The sequence below is a fragment of the Ambystoma mexicanum genome, chromosome 9 (assembly GCF_040938575.1).
Source record: "Ambystoma mexicanum isolate Mex_15411 chromosome 9, UKY_AmexF1_1, whole genome shotgun sequence".
Lineage (NCBI taxonomy): Eukaryota > Metazoa > Chordata > Amphibia > Caudata > Ambystomatidae > Ambystoma > Ambystoma mexicanum.
In genome coordinates this window covers 572996872-573023501 of record NC_090931.1, presented here as the reverse complement: position 1 = coordinate 573023501, position 26630 = coordinate 572996872, and the positions used below count along the sequence as shown (strand labels likewise).

The window sequence follows — 26630 nt, the reverse complement described above, 5'->3', positions numbered from 1 at the left end:
TCCTCCTCTAGTCAAGAGACTAGGTTTGGCAAAGCCGTATTACATTCTGTTCATTCCTAAAGGGAAACATGGCGTTTTTACTCCCACCTCCAATTACACACCACTGCTATGGGAGTCTATCAAAGATAAGGAATACGTCGGAGGACACAATCCCTTCGAAGAACAAGTTACTTTTTACCTGGTAACGTTCTTTCGGTTGGGATGTTCCTCTGACGTATTCCTTATCGCCCCTCCCATCCATCCCCGCAGTAATACTTCCCTTGTGGTTGCAGCTTACCCTCCATCAAGGTCAATAACCAATTCATGCATGACTTATCTTATGCTACAAAACGGAACTGAGCAACGGACGCTGCGCGTGGCTATTTATGGGCATGGTGACGTTGGCGCCGATACGGTGGCTGTCGAGGGACACCAACTCGACGGACGTCGATGCGCAGCGCCCTCTACTGAGAAAAATGTTTCCGAGGCCAGCAAGCTGGAGACGAATTATCAAAGATAAGTAATACGTCGGAGGAACATCCCATCGAAAGAACGTTACCAGGTAAGAAGTAACTTGTTCTTCTAGGTGGTCATTCCTTCCAACAGCGATGGTATCCAAGAAGTTTTCCTTCTTCTTGGAATATTCCATGGAGAACTTGATACACTGGTGGAAGCCATTTAGTGATTTAAGGAATTGTTCAAGAGATTCTTCTCCTTCTGTCCCAATCAAGATGTCATCATCAATGTAAGACAGCTAGCTTTGTTGTTTCATGGATTGATGTTGTAAGAACTCGTGTTCAGAGTTTGCCATCAATAGGTTAGCATACTGAGGTGCCATTTTTTGTGCCCATGTCGATTCCGCTCTTTTGTTGAAGTGCCTTCCATTAAAGCTAAAATTGTTGGAGTACGGACCTCTTGGGATCTGCGATCGCTGTGGTTGGGGGTGTCCATCTTGGTGTTCACTTTTTTGCAGGAATGTAATCTTTCAGTGGAAGTGTGTTGTCATGTACAAAGGTGTCTTCGTATCTCACCAGAGGTCTTGGGTTGGATTCAGTATATACAAATATGACTCTGGTTGATGTATTTACTCCAGGGATGATTGGCAGCCCAGATTTCCTGGTTTGTGCATCTTTGTGAGCAAATAAAAAGTCACAGGAGTTGAATTGTTTTGTATGTGATGTTTTAAGTGTTCTTCAATGCTGCTTGGCATGCATTTGATGCTTTGTCCTAGAGGTATTTGTGCACTGCATGGTAGTTGTCTGTATGCATCCATTTTGTATATCTGTGTATCCAAGACTACAACCGCACCACCTTTTCAGGCTTGTTTTATTATAATGTTCTTGTCTGTGGTGTTAATATTGCCTTTGTCTCTTTGGGGATGAGGTTCTGTTTAGTTCCCTGTTTGCTGAGTATATCTGATTTTACACGTTTTCTGCAACAGGCCATGTAGGTTTTAAGCTATAACCACAAATTGTCCAGCTTGAGTGTTCTTTACTGCCAATATAATCTGGGGCAGCCCTTTGTTCATTGTTCTGCCCACTGAAGTATTTGAGAGACATGCGCCATATGTGGTCTTCAATTTTCCTGCAGGATTGCGTTTGGTCTAGTTCCTGGCCGGGCTGTTGGAGTACAACTGTTCAATTGTGTAAATGTATCCCCGGAGAGGTTGATGACTGATAGTTGATTGGTGGTGAGGTCTCACATTGGGTCCTCCATGTTGGTCATGGTTGTTAGTTTATTGGTGGTGAGGCAATGTTGTTCCTGTTTGGTGTGAGGATCACTTTTCCAAAGAGAGACACAAAACTTCCCTGTCCCTGAACAGTACCTTGTAGGTCATGGAGTTTCTTGTTTCTTGGCTGGACTGCTGCAACAGCTTCTTCCTCAATCTTCCTTTATCCTCCCTTCCCCCTTCAACTAAACCAGACTAGGACTGCAAGACTTATCCTTGGCCTCATACCCAGAGACCGCATCTCTCCAGCCCTACAATCTCTCCCGTGGCTCCCGGTTGCTACTAGGACCAAGTTCAAGAACCTCTGCATCATCCACCAGGCTTTCTGGGGCCTCGGACCCCGCTACATCTAACTCGATCTCCCTAAATACCTCCCTGCTAGAGCCCTTCGGTCTTCTGGCTCCCACTCCGGCGATTCTTTAAGCAGAGAGTGGAAGGTAGATCTCTCTCCTCCGCAAGAGCCTCACACTGTCTTCATGCCCTCTCAGGCTTGAGCCCTATCTCCTTAAGTTCCGGAAACGCTTCAAGACCCTCCTTTTCTCTTCTTCCTTTCTTCTCCCCTGTTAATGCTACCGTCTGCTGAAGTGACTGACTGCATGGTTTCCCTCTTGAATTCTACAGGACACCTAGCTGCTCCCTGCCCAGTCCACCATCCCTTTCTTGCACTTAGCATGTGGACCTTCAACCCCTGCACCCATGCAATCCCTGGCACTTGCCCACCTGGCCTCCCCTTAGCACTCTCCTAACCCCTTTGCCCCCCACCCCTCCTCCTCCCGTCCTTTTCACTTGCACTCTCTTCCTTACCCTGCACTCCCCCTCCCACCCTAGCACTTCTATTTCACACAAACCGGCCTCCCGACCCCACCCTTCCTTCGCACATCATGTTACCGCACTTGCACAATCCGAATGTCACAAGACCTAGTAGGACCGTTATTGTTATCTTTCTCCCTTGTCCCCACCTCTACCCTTTTTTGTCTTGTGGCGCCTTGAAACACCATTTGTTGTAAAGGCGCCTTACAAATATCCAATAAATACATAAATGGACCATTCATTGTCTTTTGATCTTTTTTTAACTCACATTTCCCTTTGCGGTGCTGGGCCATTTATTTGCTCTCTCAGCCTTGTTACAGGTTTCCTCAGTCTGGTTCGTTTGGAGTAGAGCAGTTTACAAACTGTTGTATGTTCCCTGCTTGCAGGAGCTTTTATGGTCATTTAGCTAAGAGAGCAAGTATAGACCTGCATTCCTTGCCTATTGTTCATTCAACCAATGAGGTTTAAAATGCTATTTTTTCCCTTTGCTTTGAGAATGCATTGTCCTGTGGGTTTTTCTTTTACCAATCGTTTCACTCTGCCCCATCTGACGAAGTCTGTGGGACTTCGAAACCTAATGCCTTGTTCCATCTTTGTGTGGTATTTTCTGTTAGTCCAATAAAAGGTATCAAAACCTGCTCATTTTATGTTCTTAATGATGCACAATATCATGCAGATAGGGTGCACTGGTGACAAGGCCTTTGCTCATTTTATGTTCTTAATGATGCACAATACCATGCAGATAGGGTGCACTGGTGACAAGGCCTTTGCCCGTGGCCATTGGTTATTTTGCCCGAGGCATAGCATTGGCTGTATGGATTCATAGTGCAATCTAAACTACTAAAGAAGTACATTTGTCTGTTTATTTCCAGTGAACGCATCAGAAAGTGGAGTCAATCTATGGAAGTTTCAAAAGAGCAGTTAATGAATAATTAAATGAAACGAACTATAATGTATACCATTAACATGTTACAATGGCACAACTGTGCAACATTTTCAGAGTGAAACCTTTTTAATCTTTGTGCTTTTTCCATGGTGCCTCTAAGATTCCGAGGATGATGGTGAATCCGAGGCTGCTAAGGAACTTATCCGACCAATAGCTGAAAAAATCATTGCAAAGTACAAAGCCAAAGAGGAGGAGGCACCACTACTGTTCTTTATTGCAGGCGAGGTGAGCATAATGTTAATTGGTTTTGTTTTATTACATTGTAGCTAACGTAATAAAAGTAAAATGATGTTTGTGGACTCTTAATGCTTGTTTGTATATTCCTATTTTTCTGCAGTTTCATTTTTGATTTTCCCTTGTCTGCAAGGTTTTAGATTGCCAGTGCTCACATGTGGGTCATTCCTATTTAGACTTAAATATGCATACTATTGTGCCAGTGCTAATTTCCAGCATTTCGATTGTTTATTTTTTATGACGGCACATGCTTGTTACCGTTATCTCCACTGTGGAGAACTTGGAACACTTTTAAAATGTTATTAGTTATAATCGTGTGGTTTTAAGAACCAGATGTTCTGGCATAGAATGCTACGGAAGCGGCACTTTGAGCAAAAAGCTTCTATTAGGAGCTTAATTTGCTCTGTTCGAATCTAGTCCTTTTTAGTGGTGTCATGTTTTCTTCACTGTTGTGGTAGTCTGGGTACTTACTCCCCTCTGGACAAGGTTTTTGAATAGGGTACATGTTTCTCGTATAAATCAGTTGAGTTTCCACGCTACGTTGGCTTATCGTTAGGTTTTTCTTATTCTTGGTTATATTTTGTTCTTTTACAAACCGGCACTCGCTGCCTTTCAGTTTTCATCATTCATTAATCCTTCTGTTGATCTACAATTGAGTTTTGTTTTTGCTTATTATTGGTTATCAACCATGATTTTCACAGTTGGACAGTAACGTTTTTTCAAAGGAACGTCCCTAATGAATTTGAAGAACTTCACTGTGAAATTAATGATGGGATGAGTAACTTTTTAATAATAATTACTTTGTTCCACACAGTCTAGTGATATAGTGGCATTTTTAAAACTGGGAAAAAGCAGCAATGTGAGATTCCTTTTAGGACATTAAGTTTATGCCTTCAGTAGAGATACTCGCTTGGGTTTCAATTCAAAGTGCATTCAGAACCAAGAGGCAGAAAAGCTTCAAAGTGGGCTGCAAAATTCAGAATGCAGCCTGAGGTGCCTTAGAAATTAAGGTAATGTTAATGTTTACAACTGAGTTCTAAAAGTTGTCTTCCAAACACTGATTCCTTATCTATTCAAATAGTGTAGATCCCGGCTAGCTCTGTATTTAGTGCCTTGCAGTGAATCACAAGACTGCCTTGTAGTTAAGTCCTTAAACTTCTGGCATGTGTTATCCAGGGCTGCTGCTGGGGTGACATGAAGCTTGCCAAATACGGAAACAAAGATGCAGTAGCACAACAGATATAGGTTATAGAAGCAAGTTGTCTTCTAACAGATACCGCTTCTCATTGGACACAGAGGCAGCCGCACTGTACCCACTTTCTGCACCGTGGTTTAGAGGACAACATTTCTGGTTTTAGAAAAGATTGTGCAGGCTAACCTTTCCTTTTAAGACATCCTCCCAACTGACCTGGAGGCTTTCAGATGGTCCTTGCTAGCCACCTTCTAGCAGAAATCCAGAAGGGCTTCTGTTTACGTTCTCTCTCTCTCTTCTACTTCGCTTGACAGCGCAGAGGGATCAAGTCCTCAACACAGAGCTTTTTCAGGATTGTTCTTTGGGGGCACAGGTACCTCACGGTGACGCACTCTGCACACCAGAGGAGAAGCTCTTTTAGAAGACATCCTGGCTCTGAGATTGGATCCAATATGAGGGCCAAAATTGGCTTCTAAGCCAGACACAAGGCACCAATGGCCGTTCCCATAGCAATGAGTGTCAAGATAGCAAACATCCTTTCAATTGCATCTGGGCCGATGAGGAAGAGGAAAATTAGACTCGTCCCCTTGGAGGATGCTGCATGTGGATACGGGGATGCTGATGCGCCTTGGGTATAACCTACTCATTCTAAAGTGAATGATTGTCCTTGTGACTTTTAGAAAGGCAATGGATTGGATATGTCTGCCGAGCCTGACCTCACAGCATATATTATGGTCTCTTGAATGAGGTGTATGAGAGGTTAGAAATGAGAGGCGGACAGAAAGTTCTAATATTTTCATTACCAGACATATTGATTAAAACAAAAATGTTGGCTAAAGGACTGTCTTTATCGTAGAGTCGCCCTACAAAGGAAACTAAAACTAAATATCAGTCTACGTCAAGTCCTCAAACTTAAAAACTGTCCTTTTGTCCAAAACATTCTAATCTGACCCTAACATTGGAATAGAACAACTAAGGTTGCAAGGAAAATGTCTCTGGCTTCTATTTGGCAAAGGTCAATCAAAGCAAGTAGATAAACCCAACCGAAAAATAGTATTTTCGAAGGAAAACCCTTAGATCCATAGGGTGGTTCCCTTCCCCTGGATATTCCAGGTAGGATGACAAAATGTATCTTTCCAAATGACAGTTTCTCAAAGATAGCAAAAGTATCCCTTTCACACAGCAGTCACTTGACAATGGCAAAGCGTCTTTCAAACAACCGTTACTTAAGGATCTTTATTTTCAGTTCAAAAAGGTTCTTATAGAAAACTCATGTTCCTTAACTTTCAGTTCTTCCTCGGCTTTGTTGAAACTGGATTCCCAGAAAGAGATCTTATTCAATTAAGAAATTCCATGCTACAGCTTAAAGGGGTCTGTGGTGTACTCTCCTGCCAGAAATCCCTTCATGGACTCTTCAGATCCCCTGGTATACTATCCTGCCAGATATCTTTCCACAATGTCTTATAACCTTAAATGTTCAGTTATATTACCTGGTATACTCCCTGCCCAGGAATTCTTTTATGGGGTTTTGCAGATCCCCTAGTATACTCCTCTGCCAGGCATTTCTCCTCCCCAAATGTTCACTGCCTGATGAATCCCTTTCACCAGCACTTCTCCTTTAACATAAAACAGTTGTATCACGTCACTGTGTACTAAGTTGTTGGCTCAAGGCATTGCTTGTTCCAACGTCGCCACATTGACCTCTTACTCCAATATTCCTCACATTGACATTCATATATGAGGACTATCTTGCTTTTGTGCTTACACTTGTTTCATTTATTTGTTTAAATGTCTGTCAGTACACCCTGGGTTCCCCTATATCTTTGGGTAGACTCACCGGTTGTTCGTAGCGTCTTCGACCCGTGGCATGTCTTCGCAAGGAAACGTCTTCTCTGTGAAGGCTTCCTTCGCACTGCAGAACTTTTTACAGCGTCTTCTGCCGTCCCACGTTTGTTCGCCTGCTGCTGCCGGAGCTCTAACAGTCCTTCACAGGTGCCTGCTGCGTTTCCCATCCTTTTTTTGTGCCAAGCCGGTATGTAGTTCTCGTGGTTGCGGGATGCAACCTGGATGTGCTTGCAATCTCCTCTGCACAGTCTGTCTTTCTGCTTCCTTCTCTGACTCTGCTACCACGTTCTCTGACTCTCCCTTAGACTCTGCTACCACTTGTTCTGGCTCTCTCTCTCTGCCTTGAATGCAGCCATCATTTTTTAAATATCCCGCGTACTCATGCCTTCCAAAAACTATTTAGCATATTCATTAGTTACTTTCACCTTGCCTTAACTCCTTCTTCCTCATCTCAGTACTTGAGACCTTATGGTAGTTGAAGTCTGTAAAAATCATGGGATTACTAAAATGTTGGTCAGGAGTTTCTCCTAGAGAAGCATCTGGAACAGATGATGTTATATGTGTAGTTGAGGGATGAACAGAATTCTGATTAGAATAACATGCCATCAGAATCTTGTCATTGAACATTGTTCAGAAAAAAAGGGAACATACTACGTCTCTTCCAATGGGGTCATCTGCCGTGACCACCCCAACCCCAGCCATTGTCCCCTTCTGCATGATCCTCCATCATTTTACCACCCCCAAAGTCAGGATCAGGTGGCGGCTGCCGTCCCGAGGCCATTCATGTGGTGCCAACCGCAAGGGGTATCAGTGATGACTCCACCAGATGCATCCCAGGTGTCACAATTCTAATTGGTGATACACAAGACTGAATGTCCTGTGGTGGTTACCTTCATTGGGACGGTTCAAAAGCACACTGTCATTTTGAAATTAAATGCTAAATGGGAGTGTCCAGACAGGAAGAGGAGAGAGAAAGAGGTGAGGGCAGAGCGATATATATGGATTTTTGGTTTCGAGTCGCTATTACTTTAGCTAGACAAGTGTGAGAGTTGCCCTCTGTGCACACCCGCACTGAATGCTGTCACTAACCGCTGCATGCTTTGCACCTATGTCTTGTTCTCTTTCCGCCATACTGATAGTCCGTCCCAAAGGAACAGAGCCTTTTTCGCACTGTAGAAGAACATTTTCCCTTTACATTTTTAGAGCCGGCAAGGGCATGCCCGCCCATGCTGACTCTGCCCGTCGGCCTCACCCATCAATACTTATAACCGCTGGACAGAACAGAACACCTTTGCACCTGCTGTGACCAATAATGTTTTTCCTGTCGCTGATTTCCCATATTTTTGAATGAATTCACTGTTACACCCCTTCACTGTCCTACCACTGCGCATGCCGGTGATGAACAGTGGGTTATATCTTGCGCCTCCTGTGACGGGACATTTTCTTCCTCTGACACCCGAGTTGTTTGGGGACACGCATCAGTGGGATTCATGTACCTCTTGAGGAGCGATGGGTTCCACGTCCAGAGGTCATGAATTGTTGATCTCCTTGCCTCCACGTTCCCACGTGACGCTTTCATTGCACGACTCAACTGGAATGCATCCCAATGGAGCATGACATATCCATCCTGTTACTCTGCTCCATCGTCTTCATGGAATTGATCAACTCTGTCAATAATTCTGGGTACCTGCTTCCCCAGCTATACAGCAGCCTTCTCCATCAGCACCCCCGTGGTGATTGCAATGTGGACCCCAACAGTGGTTCCTTTTGCTGCAGGATATTCGCAGGTGCACACAGACAGGTTCTTCTATGAATTCCGGACCTTGATGATGTCCTGAGCATTGGCAAATTATTTTAAATGTCTTAATAATGAGCTTATGCCCTAATCTCCGACACCTGCTATTCCGACAGCGCCACAGGCACCACAGACACCCCCTTCTGCCAGCCTTGGCAGCGCCACAACTGGCGCAGCCAAAGTATCCTCAGCCTCCAATAGTACCGGAGTCTGTGCCACCACCCGCAATGCACATTACGCAGACAACTCTGGACATTTCCCCTCCAGCACCCCAAACAAGTGAGGGGGAGACACAAGGCCTGTCCTTGCCAAAGGATACTGTCAGCTAGGGCACAGACCGGACTCTGCCAGTGACACAGAGGAGGATATCCCACATTCCACCAGAGTGTTTCATGTTCAGTTGGTCAGATTTCCTTGGCATGCCTATGCCAGAGGAACCCCAACATGGGTCTGGCATCCTCTCTGAGGTATTGGCCCGATGCTCCTCCAACAGATCCAGCTTTCCTATATAAAAGGACGCTGTAGTTGAAGTTATGGGCAAACCCCCACTCACTGCAACCTAAAAATAAGCTAGATGCCAGATACTGGCCCCTACCTTTGAAGAAGCTTTGCCTGACCTTTCACCAACAGTCTCATTCAGCAGTGGAGTCCTCAGCATGCCTGTTCTCCAAACCCTCTGGATCAGGAACCACATCCACTTCTACCGCTGTACTCAAACAGGAGGATCAAATTTTGGAGCTGTACAGCCGCAAAGTGTATGGCAGTGCTGCACTGCACTTCTGCCAGGCCAGTGCAGATGCCCTACTTGCAGCCAGGAACAAAATGGCTGTGGAGAGAGTTGGGCATCACCCTCACCCCACCTTAACCCAAAAAATAGAAACAAGCATTCAAACCTGGACCGGCAGAGGCAAAGACCATTGCTTAGAATCTCCTGGAAGCATTGGTGCATCATACTGACAGCCAGTCGGAAGTTGGCGCTCAGAGCAGACACAGACAAGTGCAGAGTGGCATGGGTGCATTCCATGAAATTTTACACAAGGTCCAAGGTCACATTGTAGATCTTTCATTTGACAGGCAATTTTCACTTCTCCACTGATAAGGCGCTCGATTGCTGCAAGACGTCCACGCAAACTGCTAAATCGCTTACAGTCCTTACAAACACAGGCCAGCTGCCATTTCATCAAGCTACCAAGAAAGAAAGGCTAGAAACCCTGATGGTTAACAGAGTGCAAATAGAAGGAAGTAAGCATGAACCACCTCAAAGTATTACTTCTCCAGCTGTACTTAATCCTCCACTAGAGAGGCAAAAAGCATTGGCATAGAACTGCAGGTCCACCTAGTCCAGCCAGCTGCAGACTCTTGTTAGGCAGAATCCTGTGCAGTGCCCTTAGGGACCACTACACACAATTAAGACTACAAGTGGTAATACAAGTTCACCTTTGGTACAAGCCTGTACTACACTGTTAAAGTGGTAGCAGTAGCGGAGCAGCCAGACTTATCTCAAGAGCAAATTATTAATAGTAGAAACTACACACAGGACCACAATTACTATGACTCAAGCAAACACTGACTCAAGGTTTTTGGTTGAAAAGTAAGTTTGTTTATTTCTGAACCATCTGTTTGTAAAACACTTCATTTCTATTAAATTAAAACCACACATAAAATACACTACACACAACCAATTCTCTTTGTGCAGACCTACTCAAGGTAAGTACCTTATGATTTGACGGACCAGTGTTGTGAAACAAGACATTACCGGGAATACATATGCGATCACTTTTTGAGAGTAATGACAGTTCGGTCTTACTAAAGATACGCGTATCTGCGGAAAGGAATGTTACCGGGGTAAAAACACACTTGGCACCTGAGTTAACAAGAGAGTTGGGGCAAAAATCATAGGCAATACTTTTGTCAAGGCAGACAGAATCCGAGAACACTTGCTGACAGGAAGATAAGTCAATAGGCCTGCGCCAATGTCAAGTGGAACCGGGTTCCTGTTGTCGAGGATCACACAGTCAGACAGTCCAAGATTCAACGTTGCCAGGAGTACTTGGATATTGTCAACAGAGGAAGCAAAAATTATAAGAGGGAAGGAAGACAAGGGCAAGCCCTGGATGAGGAGAAAAGGGTTCACCCTAGTTCCTCGAAGCAGGACACAGTACCTTATTCTTTGAAGAAGCTGGTGCCACGGCAGTTGTTCCTGGGAGTTTCCCGCAGTCTCACAGTTCCTGGAGCTTCAGTCCTCGGGACAAGGACGACGTCTGGAGTGAGCTGCACTACCGAGGGATGAAGCCAGCAGCAACAACAATGAATAAAAGGTGTGCTTCTTTAAAACATAAGAGGCTCTACAGATGGCTATCCGGACCAATACAGCAGTGTGCAGCGATTTCAACCACGAAGAGGATCCTCTGGCTGTTTGACCCCACCAGGCTCAAGGGAAGAAGACTCCGGACTGGATCTTCTCTGGTTGTTGAAGGGTAGATAGTTCAGGACTGCAGCAGGGCTTCACTGAGACTCGGTAATTGCAGCAGCCGTCTTCTTCTCCGCTTCTCTTCGGTTCCTTGTAGTTCCAGTGGCAACTCGGACTTCCAGCCCAAGAGTCCTGCCTTTTATGCGAAAATCCCCCATTCACACAGCCTGGCTGTCAATCATGCAACAGGGGGTTGTCTGGCCTGGACAACCACCTCAGCCAATCATGGCAAAGTGCGACTTGGGTTTCCTAGGATACCCTGTGCAGGGGGTGACTACACCCCTCACTCACATACAGCCCACCTAGACACCCAGGCGCCAAGAGTAGGGCTTCTTTGCAGAAGCTCGCCAAAAGATGGTGAACAAAGAAGGCAAACCTGGTTTGCCGCGCAAAGTAAAACACAAGAAGGACTTTAACAAAAAGAAATGGCGAATAAGCCCGACCGGAGCCAAAAGAAAGAGTATTTGGTCAAGCGGGTTTATGTTCGAGGCTAATATAATAGTCTGGAACAATACCACGTTTATATAGTATAATCGCGGTAGAAAGGTTAGGGTGGATACCACTGCCACCAGCCAAGTCTAAATGTTAAAAGAGCAAAACATAGCTCCGAGAGGCACAGACAAAAAGGGATAGGAATTAACCCTTTACAGTACTCCGTGTAAGATTGGGTGTACTGGGTCTGTAGTTTTAAATGACTACATAAAATAAATGACACTTTACCTGTTTCTGGGGGACAGTAGTCGGCCCCAGAAAAAATGGGGTCAGTGGGAAGTCTCAAAGACAACCCTGTGTCACTGCATTGAAGGTTCTGTGTAACCACACAAAAAGGGGGGCTCATGGAGTGGTGTGCTGCAGAGCACAAGATCACACAAACAGTAGAAATACACATGGCAAAGCACATGTAAGAGTGGAAAAAATAAACTCCAGAAATCCAGCAAAGCTGCTGGGGGGGCTCACTAGGTGTGGAAAATTAGCCATAGAATGAGAATTCTCCCTAACAACTCTCCCTCCACCTGAACAACTGGGATCCATTGCACTGGATCCCTGGGTCCTATCTGAAGTATCCAGGGGCTACGGTTTCAGCATTCCCTCCCTCTGACTTCACCTCCGCTGATTCATCTGGACTCGACTCCCCTGTCACAGGAGGTTAACAAACGGCTCCATATGCAGGCTATAGAACCGGTTCCTCTTAGCCAGAGGGGTCAAAGATTTTTATTTTGTCAATTTTCTTGATACCCAAGAAAGAACCAGGCAATACCTGCGGGCAATTCTGGACCTCTCCAACATTACTCTTTATCTCTGCAACGAGAGGTTCAAGATGATTACTCTTGCCCAAATGCTTGGGTCTGTTCAGCTGGATGACTGGTTTTGTGTGGTGGACCTCAAAGATGCCTATCTCTGCGTGCCGATCAGGGAGCCCTACTGGAAATTCCTCCAGGTTTTCAGTCATTAGACGCCACTATCAGTATAGGGCCTTATCCTTTGCACTGAATGCCACCCCAGGAATATTTATCAAGCTTATGAATGTGGTGGCTAGTGCTCTGTCTCAGAGCAGTTCATGTATATCCCTAGATGGATGAGCTAGTGAGGGGAGTTTCAGCCCAAGAGGTCCTTGCAGCTTCACGCATACTATTGAGTATCCTATTCAGCTAGAGATTTTTGATAAGTCTTCCTTTACCCTTATCCGAGACTGACATTTAGGTTTATATGGAGCCCCAGGCGACCAAGATATTTCCATTGACAGAGCACATTTTAAACATAAATCTGACAGTGACTCTATTCAGAACAAAAAAAGGTATGGACAGCTTGTTGGTACCAGAGGCCTCTGGGCCTAATGGCGGCATGTGTTCTATATTCTGCATGCCAGGTTGAGGCTGAGACTAACGCTACATCTATCCAGCACATGGAATCAAGCCACTGATGATCACAGCACATTCTGGTGGCATCCTCTTTGGAGCAGGATCTTCATTGATGGCCTGATCAACAGACCCTTTCTCAGTGGTCCCCCTTCAGAGAGATTGCCATCAAAGAGTGCATCACCACAGACTCCTTCATAAGCGGTTGGGGAGGCGTTGACAGGGTGGAATTGGGGGTACATTCAGTGTACCCTGGAAGCGTTTGGCTTTAGCCCCAATTTTATCATGCTTGTCCTGCTCAACTATCAGGAACAATTAACCTCCCCTAGAGTTAATCGCCACCACTCTCTCAACCTAACCATAACCATAGGAACCAGATAGGTATGCTCCCTGTCCCCGCTGGTGTTCGCGTTAGCAATGGAATCACTGGCATGTTGTTTTTGAAAGAATGTGACTGTAGTTTGGGGGGACAGAATATAACCTTTCATTATATGCTGATGATATCCTGCCTGACTCTACAGAACCTGTGTGCCTCCCTGGAGGTTCTTCTGCAGGAGTTTGTGACCTTTCGGGAGGCCTCAGGCTTTACATTTAATTATAATAAATTGCATGGGATGGATGTCTCGGTGCGACTGGCAGACCGGGGTTCTCTGGAAGCTCTTTTTCAGATAAAATGGAACCGGGTTGCCATCCTGTACTTGGGAGTGCAGATCCCCCTCGGGGAGACGGAGGTCTTTCAGCAGAATTTCCCCCTCTCCCCTCATTGAGGGAACTATCAGAGGATTTGGTTAGATGGGGGAGGGGAGCAAGACATTTCCTGGTTTGGCAGGATCACTGCGGTGAATATTAACTTTCTTCCCAGGCTGCTCTATCATTGCTTGGCCTTGCCTTTTACGATTCCAGATTCTGAGCTGTGAGCACCACTGGGAAAGATTCGCAACTTAATCTGGGGAAATAAATGGCCATGGATGTCTAAGAAGGTATTTCTGAGGCTGCTGAGGTTTGGGGTCTGGGGGTTCCCGATATATTTAGTTAAAACCTAGCAGCACAGGTCTTGCATGTGGTGACCTGGAACACCAATACCTCGACTCCCAAATGGAAGAGGATAGAGCAGTCCTATTCGGCAATGGGGTCAGCTCAACTTCCCTACTTGGATAGACGCAAGCCTGGAGGGGTAGCAGGGCCATCACCGCTAACCGCTACTAGAAACACATTATACTCTATCTGGGTAATGTGCTTCGGAGGTGGGATGTAACACAAGGAGTAGGGCCACTTACACCTATGTGGAATAACCCAGGTTTCCAGCCTAGGTGTGCAAAGGTGGAGGTTTGTGGCTTGGACTAATGGGGGGCTGGAGAGGTTGCAGCAGCTATATAGGGATGGGTACCCGCTAACTTCGGATGAGTGCAAGGAGGTATTTTCAGTAAATGAAACGGAGTGCTTGCGCTATGCTCAAATGCAGCATTAGGCTTCCCTTCCACTAGACTGGGAGCAACCAGGCAACTGAACTCATTGGAAATGTCGATCCAGCGGTGGGATCACTGGGTTGTTGTGGCCACTGGAGCCACGGGTGACTGTTATTGGGGACACAAGACGGGGTGTGCTCACTTTATCAGGATCCACAATAACGTTAATAGGGCACCTGCTGGTGGCGGCTAAGTTGACCATTGCCCGCAATTGGAAGAATCCCTGAGGCCCGATACTTCAGAAGTGGTGGGTGAAAATATGGGATATCTTGGTAAATCACTGCCCTACGTGAAGGGAGATATGCCAAAAAGGTATCTGTCTGCAGGCCTTTCATTAAATATGCTGAGAACTACCAGGCAGTTTTCACTTTTGTGGCCATTCTTAAATTGTTGGAGGACATTGGGCTGGAGCATGTGGTTCTCGAGGAAAAAGGGGATTTGTGAAAGGCAAAGCATGATATATATTTCTGTGGCTTGTGGATCTGCTAGATCACACGCTATGCATAGGCGAACATCTAGTGGTCGTTGAAGAGTATTACATGATTTGTTTTTAAAACTCAAAAAGGAATGTCAGTAGACTGGGCATGTCAGTGATTATATCCCTAGTGTGACGTCTATTGCACCCATGGCCCTTCACTCATTGAGGTCCCACAGATAATTTGTTTCTGCCATCGTATTCGGACGCTAGTTGGCGGAGTTGTTCAGGCTGATGCCTTTGATTAGAAAAAGCTTCTCAAAGACTTTCTTACTATTATTTTGCTAAACGCCCATCGCCCACCACACGATCTTCTGCAGCGGAGTTCGACGGACGGAGCCATAGTCGACGACAACCGAACATTCGCCTCGACGGACACTGACCGCGGCCTATACAGGCCTCAATGGGCCTCAGCCCATCAGAGTAAGGGAGAGTGGGGCGGAGGCCATAATTTCTTCACCTTTTAGAGAATGCCTAATCCCTTTCCCTCATTTCCTTCTCTTCACCAGGCTGCCATTTCCACTAATCGTGGCAAATGCACCTTTTTTAAGTTTTGCCCGGCCTGCAATAGGAAGTGCCCCTGGTTAGACACACACAGGGTGTGTAACCACTGTCTCCCACGTGATCAGACCAAAATAAAAACTGCAAATCTTGTAATCTCCTTTGACCTAAAACTGTTAGGCAGAATTGAATGCAGTACCCTCTGGGACCACCACATACAATTAGGACTACAGGTGTAAGCAAAACCAACCTTTGGTATAAGTCAGTACTACAGTTTTTGTAGCGAGCTGAGCAGCCAGGCTTATCTCAAGAGGGAATGTGAGCAGTACAAGGATGTTACACAGAGGTTTTACAATCACAGTGGTTCAAGTAGACACTTACACTCAAGATTTCTTGGTAAAACACGTATTAATTTATTACACAGTCATTTAGAAAACATTCACTAGAAGGAGGCAACTTAATATCATGCATAAATATACTTCAGTTCCAAACCAATAGGTTACTGAGTAAATTAGGCTCCCCTGAAATAGGAGCAAAACTGCATTTGTTACTTTAAATAGGAGGAAAAAAACACAAGTTAATAAAATAGATCACAAATACTTCCTTAGGCAGTGCAAATAGTTTTAGTTCACTAGAGGACTCGATTCATTTCAATAAGTCAATGGGCTAGTGTGTCTTGGATAGGAAAGAGCAGTTATTGTAGTAAACGGTAAAGTCTTTGCAAAGTTCTCAGAAGTAGTTTGCACGAAAAAGAATCATATGTTGGGGTCACAAGCTGATTAGGCCTGCAAGTTGGGAAAGTTTCACGAACTTTCACAGCGAGAGGTAAGTTCTCTCAATCGGGTTGGCACAGTACCTTTTAATATGAAGAAAAAGATGCAGCTGAAGACGTTGGTTCCTGGCAGTTCCTGCAGATCTCACTGTTCCTCAGCCTCAGTCATGGGGATAAGAGGGAGGATGTCAGGGGGCTCCTGCACTGCACGGGGGCGGGTCAAACAAGCTGGTAAAATGGAAGATCTTCGGTTCGAGTAGCTGTCGTCAAGCACACAAGCTGGTGTCCTTCCGCCCCTGGCTAAACATAACCAGCTCCGAGAATGGTATCCAGGTGGCCAACTCAAAGGAAGAAGTCCTCCTTGAAGGTGCTTCTCTGTCGAGATTAACTTGGCGATTCTGACCCCTGCAGCAGGGCTTCACCGCGCAAACCAACGGTCCAGGAGTTGCAGCAGTCGTCCTCTTCCAGCTCTTCTTTGGTTCTTTCGTTCCACTGGTCGACTCTCCTTTCCAGTCCAAGAGACTCACCTTTTTAACAGTTTTCTCCCTTTCATTCTAGCCTAGCTGTCACTCACCCAGCAGGGTGGCTGTCCTTGCCGGGCAGTCAGCCAGCCAATCATGCCAGAGTGCATTTTAGTCTCCTAGGAGACTAAGCACAGGGAGTTTTGGGCACCTCCTTCACTTCCTGTCCACCCCAGACACTGAGGCCCGCCAAAGGTGTACAAACAAAGGGACCAAACCTGGTTTGGCGCACAGAGACACTCTAGAAGGACCTTTACAAAAAGAAACGGCGAAAAAAGAAGACCGCAACCTGTTTAAACAAAGGGTTTTAAGGTGCCATCTTGAGAAACATGGCTCCCGTGATTTTTAGCTACCGGTGTTCACGGTCAGGAAAAACCATGGTAGTTCGTGGTAAAACCACTGCCACCAGCCTTTTCGATAGGAAAGAGGTAGCATTTCACTGCTACATGAGGGTCAACACACAGGGGATACTAGGTAACCCCTCCAGCACTCTATAGGAAGATAGTGTGTGCTGGGTCTAGGAATTTAAAAAGACTAGTGAAGTCAATTCTAACCTTACATTCTCTGGGAAATATAGTTTATTACAGAGAAGGTATTTAAACCTTTTGGAAGTCTAAAAAAGACATCCCTCTGTCACTGCACTGAGGGTGCTGTGTAACACACATGAAAAGATGCATATGGAGTTATCTTAAAACTCCATAGTCAAACAACACAAGAGTAAAAAACACATCAGAATACATGTGGGGAAAAAAGACCCACACTCTTTCCAGCTAAAAAAAATCAAGTCCTCAAAATACAGCAAAGTTGCTGGGGGTCTCTAAGGTGAAGAGAATTCTCCCTAACACTCGTTTCACGCCCCCCCCCCACCCCCCTGACTAAGGGACAAGAGGATTTAATCCACCCTTGGATGAATCTCCTTCCTCCAGTCGGTCAAACATTCTGGAGAGACCATCAGCATTTTGGTGATTACACCCTGACCTGTGCTCAATGGTAAAATCAAACCCCTGTAGGCTGATTGACTATCTTAAAAATGTAGGATTTTCCCCCCTTCATCTGCATTAACCATCTCAAGGGTTGGTGGTCAGTCTGAATCACAAAAGTAGATCTATACAAGTATGGTCTAAACTTCTTCAGTGACCACACAATAGCAAAACATTCTCTTTCAATGGTTGCCTACCTTGTTTCTGGTTCCGTCAGCTTTCTGCTGATGAAGCAGATGGGGCGCTCCCTACCTTTCTCATCCAGCTGACTCAGAACAGCACTTATACCTGTATTGGAAGCATCGGTTTGCACAATGAAGGTGTGGCTGTAGTCAGGAACTCTTAAGACTGGAGATTGATAACGGGCTTTCTTAAGTCCTTCAAATGCCTTGGTGCAGTCCTCATGCCACCTGACCTTTTTAGGAAATGTGAGTGAGGAGACCACGTTCAAGGGAGAAGCTATGGACCCATAGTTCTCTGTGAAGTTCCTATAATAACCAGTAAGACCTAAGAAGGCTCTCACTTGGTAGGGGTGGCCCATTCTTGTACAGCTTGTACTTTGCTAGGCAATGGCCTTATTTCACCTCCTCCTACCTCATGTCCAAGGTAGACCACTTTGCTCTTACCAATTTGACATTTACTTGCGTTTATGGTCAGATGGGCCTGCTCAAGAGCCTGCAAAACATATCCTAAGTGGTCAACATTTTCTTTCCCAGTAGGGCTGAACATTGCAATGTCATCCAGGTATGCCATGCAGAAGTCCTCCATCCCATTCAGAACTTGATTAACCATGAATGTTAATGGTGCAGGTTCATCATTTAATCCAAAAGGCATTGCCTTAAACTGGTAGAGGCCTGCTGGTGTTGAAAATGCAGTTTTCTCTTTGGCATGGTCTGTCAGAGCTATTTGCCAATAGCCTGATCTTAGATCAAATGTACTGAGGTACTTGGCTGAACGAAGGTTATCCACCAGCTCATCTGTCCTAGGTAAAGGATGGGCATCAGAATTAGTGACTGCATTTAGAGCTCTATAGTCCACACAGAATCTCAACTCCTTGGATCCTAGTACAACTGGACTCGACCATGGACTTGTAGAAGGTTCTATTACCCCAAGGTCAAGCATCTTGTTGACCTCTTCTTTTATGTGGGTTCTTACATGATCTGACATCCTGTAACCTCTGCTTTTAACAGGTAAACAGTCACCAGTGAGAATATCATGCTGGCCCCAAGGGGTCAAGCCTGGTGATAGTGAAAACAGGGAGGCAAACTGATTTAACAGAAACATGCACTCCTGTTGTTCCAGTGTCAGGTTAGAAGAGAGATTAACTCCTTCTTTTTTCTCATCTAAAGGTTGTCTCCTGAGGAGATCAGGTAGAGGTTCACGCTCTTCCTCCCCTTGAGCTGAAGCTAGAAGCAAAGCTCCCACTTCTGGGCTTGAGACATAGGCTTTTAGACGGTTGATGTGAAAGACCCCAGGTGCCTCCTTAGGATTGCCTAAGTCCACCAAATATTTGACCTCCAAGTTTTCCCACAGCCTTGAAGGGTCCAATCCATTTGTCCTGTAAGGCCCTCTGCCTTGTAGGTACCATAACTAAATCTTGCTGGTCTTGAGTAAACTCAACCATGTTGGCTTTCTGGTCGTGCCAATGCTTCACCAGAGCCTGACCTGCTTTTAAGTTATCAGATGCTTCCGTCATCATGTGTGTCATTCTCCTCCGGAGATCAAGCACATAGTCAGTGACTCACTGGCTTGGAAAAAAGGAGCACTCTCCAACCCCTTAATTAGGGCCTATGGACCTCTAACTCGATGACCATAGAGAAGCTCAAAGGGACTAAAACCAACTCCCTCCTGAGGGACTTCTCTATAAGCAAATAGAAGGCATGGCAGTAGAGGGTCCCACTTTCTTCTAAGGGGTTCCTCTAAAGCACCCATCATGCTCTTCATAGTACGGTTAAACCTCTCTACCAACCCATTCGTCTGGGGATGATAGGCAGTTGAGAACTTGTAAGTCACTCCACAGTTTTTCCACATGGCCTGCATGTAGTGGGACATAAAATGTGATCCCCTGTCAGAGATGACTTGCTTAGGAAAACCTACCCTGGTAAAAATACCAAGTAAGGCCTTAGCAACAGCCTGAGCTGTAAGTGCCCTCGTATGTATAGCTTCAGGACTAAGTAGCATGGTCTACTATAACCAATATAAATCGATTGCCTGAAGAGGATGGAGGGTCTAAGGGACCAACAATGTTGATTCCTACCCTCTCAAAAGGGACTCCCACCACTTGGAGAGGCACCAAATGTACCACATTCTTGGTCCCACTCTTGCCAGATGTCTGACATGTGTGACAGCTCTACAGAATTAATCTAAATCAGACCCCAACTTAGGCCAGTAGAAATACAGAGAAAGCCTTTCCTTGGGCGTCTTGAAGCTCAAGTGACCAGCCAAAGGAATCTCATGGGCTAACTGTAGGAACTGCTGTCTTGTCTCTAGAGGCACTAAAAGTCTTTTGTAGTCCCCTGGGATATACTCAGTTGGTTCACTGTAGAAGAGGCCATCTTCCCAGTACAACCTATGCTTCCCCAGCTCTTGCCCGTCCAGCTGGGAAGCTGCCTGTTGGCGAAGTCCTTCAAGAGTATGGCGCTCTCTTTGACCTCTGCTGAAGTCTGCCCTACAGGGGCCACCTTCTGCCAGTAAAGACTGTAGCTCTATAAGGTCTTTTTCCAGCTATGAATCTTCAGCAGCTGATTCAACCTTTCCTGGTTGCTCATCACACTCCGCCTCAGCTGGTGGAGCAGTCACAGGTGTGACTTTGGACAGTCCTCCCGGGGATGTCCTTGTTGGTAGCACAAGAGTGCTTTCTGGCTTTTTCTTTGAGACCTTAGCTTTCCCCTTTGTCGCATTGTTCTTGGAAATAGCAGTGAGTAATTCCTGTGGACTGGGTGTTACAGATTCCTCTAACATCCACTAGAGAGTCAGTTAAGTTACTTTCTCTGGCCTTCCTTGTCTGCTCCTGTTTCCTTTTACTGGGAGGCCCGGGGGTGCTGCCAATGTCAATAGGTTTCTGTTGGGCTACAGTGCCAGATTATTCCTAACGGAGGACAGAATTGCGGATTTATCAACCACGTGCCATCTTTTCCTGAACACCTCCCACAGGTCAGTCTGCTGGTCCCAAGCTTTAGATCCAGACTCGAAATGATACTGCGCCCATCTTCCATGATGTTGGATCTTCAATGGTGGACAACCTCCAAAAACCTTCTCTTGGGAACCTCCTTCCAGGAGCCCTTAACACTGGTCACAGTTACAGCAGACTCCTCCCATGTAGGGTGGGGAGCTACGTTGGGTTATCTCGAGGTCTACGATCTGTGGACACCCCAAGACAGGATGTCTCATACCCACTACCTAGAACTTTGTGGTTTTCCTAGCATTGAAAGCTTTCCAGCCTTCTATCATCAACAGGGTAGTGCAAATTTGCACAGACAATTATGTGGCTATGTTCTACGTCAACAAACGGGGGGCACCAGGCCGCCTCTTTTGGTGGATCCTAGCTATCCAGATTTGGATTTCGGCAGTCCAACACAATGTCTGGCTACAGGCTGTGTATATTCCGGAGACAGATCAATGTTGCAGCAGATTCCCTGAACCGCCAGTCTGTGGCGGATTACGAGTGGGAAATGAACAGCAATGTTCTTTGTTCTTAACAAGCTTGTCCAGCAATGGGGTTCTCTATCGGTGTACCTTTTTGCGACTGCAACCAACTGGAAACTACCACTATACTTCCAGGGACGGTCTCTGAGCATCTTCCTTGAGGGATGCCCTCGAGATCCTTGGGACAACATAAAGGCTTATGCCTTTCCTCCTCTGCCGTTGATTCATCGTTTGCTCTGAAAGATCAGGAGTGCCTCCAACTGCACTCTCCTGTTCATAGCTCTTTGGTGGCGAGACATGTTCTGGTTCTCTGAGCTTCAGCACCTATCAATATGCGACCCAATCCAGTGACTGCTGATCCCCAGTCTCCTGCACCAGAGAGCATTCACCAGGTGTGGCCCCCCTCCCCGCAACCCTTCAACTTGGCGGTCTGGTGCCTGAGTTCAGAGCCTTGGCGCAATTTAACCTTTCAAAGCATATGTGCATAATCCAGGTGGCACGTAAGCCCTCTGCAAGAGCACAGTACAAAGGTAAATGGCTTTGTTTTCGTCATTGGTGTCTTGCTAAACAACTTGATCCTTGACATGCTTCTGTTGACTGTGTCTTGTCTTTTATATCAGCCCTTGCAGCCTCTGGCATCCACGTCTTATCATGCAGAACGTATCTGTCAGCTATTGCAGCTTATCATTCTACAGAGAATTGCTCTTTTTCTCTGACAAATCCAGTAATCAAGAGGCATTTCGCAGGTCTCCTTTACCTCTTTCCGCCAGTCAGCCTCCTCACCCAAAATAGGATCTAAACGTGGTCCTTACCGCTCTGTGTCACAACCCATTTGAACCATTGGTCACTACGGAGCTCAAGTTTCTCTCCTGGAAAGTGGCCTTCTTAATTGCAATAACATCTGCAAGAACAATAAGCAAGCTCCAAGCTCTCTGTCAAACACCCGTTCTTGACCTTTCACAAGGATAAGGTCGTACTTCACACTCATCCTTCTTTCCTTCCATAAATTGTCTTGGAGTTCCACATAAATCAGTCCATATCCCTCCCGGTTTTCTTTCCAAACCCGGTATCGGATGCTGAAAGCGTTCTACATAACCTAGATGTCAGAAGAGCTCAGAAGTTTTACCTTGAAAGAACAAGTGATTTTAGAAGCTCCCCACAACTTTTTGTTACTTTCTAGGACCCAAAAGGGAAACCACTTCAAAACGTTGATTTCGCAAGGGATCACTTCAAGTATTTCAGAGGCTTATACAATTCAAGGCATTCAGTCCCCATAGGGTGTTGATGCACATTTGGTCCATGGCAAAATGGCTGCTGTTGCCTTCCAGAAATATGTTGCTCGGGAGTCCATAGCCAAGGCTGTTACGTGGATTTCTCCCTCGGCTTTTTGTAGATGCTATTGTCTTGACATGAGCTCCCGGGCTGATGCCCAGTTTGGCTAGGCAGTTCTTAAGAACCTGTTCCTGTAAGGCACATTTCAATCCTCCAATTTCTTTGGTCATTGCTTGGGAGTTTGTCTCTATAGTTCACCAGCCTAGCAATGATTGTGCGAGGTGGCAGACTTGGTTTAAGTACGGGCACCAGGGTTTGATGGGCCCCCTCAGTCAGGAATTGTGATGAAAGCTGAGGATCCCCAAGCAACTATTTCAGCAGCCCCTCCACAAGCTGCTCCACAGGGCCTTTTGGTGCGTGCTTGGGTATCCCTACCATACAGACGTTATTTGTTGGGACCTCGACTCAAGTTAATCACATTTCAGCAGAGTCGCCTTAAGGCTCTTCTTAATCGCCTCCACATCCATGCTCTTGTGCTCCATTCTGTCTTCCAAGTCACTGATCCTTGTTTCTGCTCGTGTTACGCGCCCACTTTATCTATCAAGCTTAGTTTGTAGGGAGTGGCTGTTGACCACAATATTGTCGAGCTTGGAGTTCACTGCTGCAAACCCACTATGCATTGGCACCTTAATCGGGTCCAATTGATTAGAGGCTGTTGTAGCACTCCCAGTGTTGCTACATGTCAACATCCTCTCAGGAGGGTCTTTTGTAAGAGTGCTATTATGAATCCATAGGTCCCTGTATTTTCCCTGCTCCCCTCGTCATGGTATAGAAACAGCAATGTTACAGCACCCAAAGGATGGGGAAGCCACACCACTTTAACAGCTTAGAAGCCCCAACCACCGTTGATCAGTGTCCAGCACCCTCAGCTGATGATCCCACTACAGTGGAGCACCGGGACTTCAAATGACGTACTTAATTTGGGCTCCTCACAGATCTCAAACTTTCACGTAGCCCAAAACTCGAGTGCCTCCCACAGTAAATATCAGTAGGGATTTTCTCAGTGTGCACTGTACACAAGACAGCACTCAAGGGACCCGGCCCTTCATCGAGATAACAGGGTGGTGCCAATTCCTTGCATACCAGTGCTACTGTTCAGTTACTCTCCTGTCCATGGTCTGCCTCAGTATGTTGGACGGGACAGTGAATTTCATAACAGCGCTACCTGCGCTCCTCAGGTATTGCGCATTTCAGTACTCAGAGCGACTGCCTTCCTTCACTGTTGTGGGCTGCTGTTCATGCACTAAGTCAGGGATTCCTCCCCCGCTTCCAGTCTGACGCGCCCCAGCAAGTAGATCACATCCGCAGGCCAAGCAAGGCCACAGGCTCTCCTACTCCAGCTCGCTTTGTCAGGAACAAGCATGCTACCTACCCTGTGTGCTCTCGGATGCCAGACGCGGCTGCACCCTCCATACTGTCCCAGTCAGGCTGGAAACTCGCTATGCTATGCGCCCCTCCACCGCAAGTTAATCGCGACTGGTCTCGGCTGTCAGCAACTCTCGGTTCGGTTCAGGAGTTATTTGCCACATGATTATGTCAGGCACCAGAGCTCTGAGCTCACACCACCATGTTGGTTGCTGCTGACCAGCAATCCCCCTCTTATCCGGCCTTTTTGCTGTAAGTGGTTTCTTCCTCCCACATTAATGATGAAGTGGTCATTGGGATCTTCTTTCCGGACCCTGAGTCCTCTGCTGACTCCATGCTGTACTGGCTTGACGTTCGCAGGGCTCTTATTATTCAAAATGCACAGAAAAAAGCAGTTCTGAAAATCTTTTCCCCCCTCGTTTACTTTTTTTGGTGGTCAAAACCCAGGAACACAAACATCTAAAGCTACTTTTGCAAGATGGCTTGTATCTGATATTAACCATTGCTACACATTACAGAAACGTACGCCCCCTAAAGGTATTCCCGCTCATGAGGTCAGGGCTACAGCTGATTCGCTAGCCTTTCAGTGACATGTACCATGGCATGTCATCAGCAAGGCTGCGCTGTGGTCCATGCCGTCCGCTTTTGCAAACTTCTTACCAGTTCCAGGGCGAAATTTAGGTTCAACCAAGCAGTTCTGCGAAATGTATTTGCTACTTTTTAGGCAGCCTCCTCCCTTGAGTTTCTCATTCTACAAAATCTCTCATCGGTATGGAGGAAAGAGGACGGGACGTATAAGTAAAGCAGTTACTCACAATAGTGACTACTGTACACCTAGTCCATAGTTCCCTTTCTTCCATACATCATTTTTTACATTTTTTATACAAACCTTTAAAATATTTCTCGACACATCAACAAGCATGCAACATCCATCATTTTACATCGATCCACATGTTCCACAATTCCTCCTCCTCCCTCCAACCTCCGGTTTACCCCAACTCTCCTTTTCGCAGATACTTTTGTCCTAGACGACAACAACCAGACTTAGGTGCCCTTCAATTGTTTTTAAGAATTGTGTCAAAGGAATTAACAGTTTCAAGTCAGTTCCATTAAACATATGGCTCCACCAATCGTCCGCACACAGGGACGGATGATTAGCGCTCCACGAGCCTAGATGTAAGGTTCTTTCATTACGAAAGTTGGAGCAAAACAGAACCAGATACTTTAATGATTCCTTCTCTTCCTTACAGAATCTACACATAGGATTCATGTTGGCATTGCCTTTCCACATTTGTAGTCCCTCCTTTGTTTTAAATAAGTTAATGTGGGGGGGGCGCTGTTGAGCAGCCTACAAAATGGCTGCTTAGCTCTGGAGCTCCGTGCCTGGCCGCTGATTATCCGGCAACATCGGCGGTTCCTGCCATAATCCTTCAGTCTCATCTGGCCCCCTGCGTTGCTGACTGCCTGGGCTATCTGCACATCTAATCCCGAAGCAAATCGGACCCCCTAAGGCCCCCAACTGACTACTACGCTGTGCCTCGTTGTGGCCGACTCTGGGCCCGTGGGGTGCCGCGGTGACCGCTGCGAGCCGGCCTCTGGAGCCTCCGTTTGCTGCCCCGGAACTTGTGCTTCCAGACCCACCACTTGATCCGGAAACTCGCCCGCTTCACATCCGCAGCCTTCTCGAATGGACCCGGGCTGCCGGGGACTCCCGCCCCTCGCGTGTGGCTTGTGGCGGCTGCTCGCCCTGCCGGTGGGGCGCTCCGACCCTGCGCCGATTGAGGGGAGCGTGCCGGGTCGCTGCGGTGCAGAGGCCTGCGCGGCCCTCCCTTGCTCTCTGGACCCGTGGCGTGGATCCCGCTTTGACTGCCTGCGGGTGCCCCACGTGCGGGCGCTCCGACTCTGCTTGGCCGCTCGGTGCACGGCAGCGCTCCTGTGCTGAGTTCTTCCCGCTTGGAACCGCGGCCTACAGGTGAGGAGCCGCCCCCCCCCGGACTGCCTGATAACGACTTCGATCCCCGCGGGGCTGTAACCCATTGAGCTGCTCACATCAACGAGGGCCTCCCGGTGGCTGTGCAGTTGGGCCCCCTGAGGTTGGGACCCCTCCATGATTCAACCAACTGGATGGTCGGTTAGCTGCATATCACATAATAACTGGCTGCCCTCATTACGCCTAGTTTAATCTGCTGACACTGTTACACCTGCTGCGGACCCTCCACTGCACAGAGGCTCGCTTCCTCCTCATCACCATCTCCCCCCGCGGCGCGACCACTCAGCACCCAGGCCCCTATTTCCTGCAATGTCGGGCCGCTCCAGAGGAACTGCCAAAGGGGGTACCATTGATAAATTCGCTAAGGCGATTCCTCGAGCTGAAGCAGCCCACATGTCGCCCCCGCAAGAGGAGCTTGACAATGACACTATTCCTGGGGTTGTGGCGCCAGATCTTACCACTCTAATGGAATCGATGGCCAAAAACTTTGCCTCATTTCACGAAAAGCTTGACGACATCAATGCAAACGTTGCCTCACTTAAAACTCGTGTAGATCGGGCGGGATCTAGAATCACGGAGGCCAAAAATAGAATCTCCACCAATGAAGATGCCATACACACGCTCCAAGGCACTGTGGCCTCCTTGTCGCGTGACATGAGGAGTGTAAGGGCGAAATGCGATGATTTGGAATCACGTTCCCGCAGGAACAATCTGCGCATCATCGGGG

At 46.7% G+C, this 26630-nt stretch overlaps 1 protein-coding gene across 2 annotated transcripts in view; it reads left to right on the top strand.

Moving 5' to 3' along the window:
• Positions 1 to 26630, top strand: part of NXN (nucleoredoxin) — a 743311-nt gene that overhangs the window by 658459 nt on the left and 58222 nt on the right. For both annotated transcript variants that reach the window (XM_069615174.1, XM_069615175.1), the window contains exon 7: positions 3565 to 3689. In XM_069615174.1, coding sequence (XP_069471275.1) covers positions 3565 to 3689 — 125 coding nt within the window. The remainder of the gene's footprint in view (positions 1 to 3564; positions 3690 to 26630) is intronic.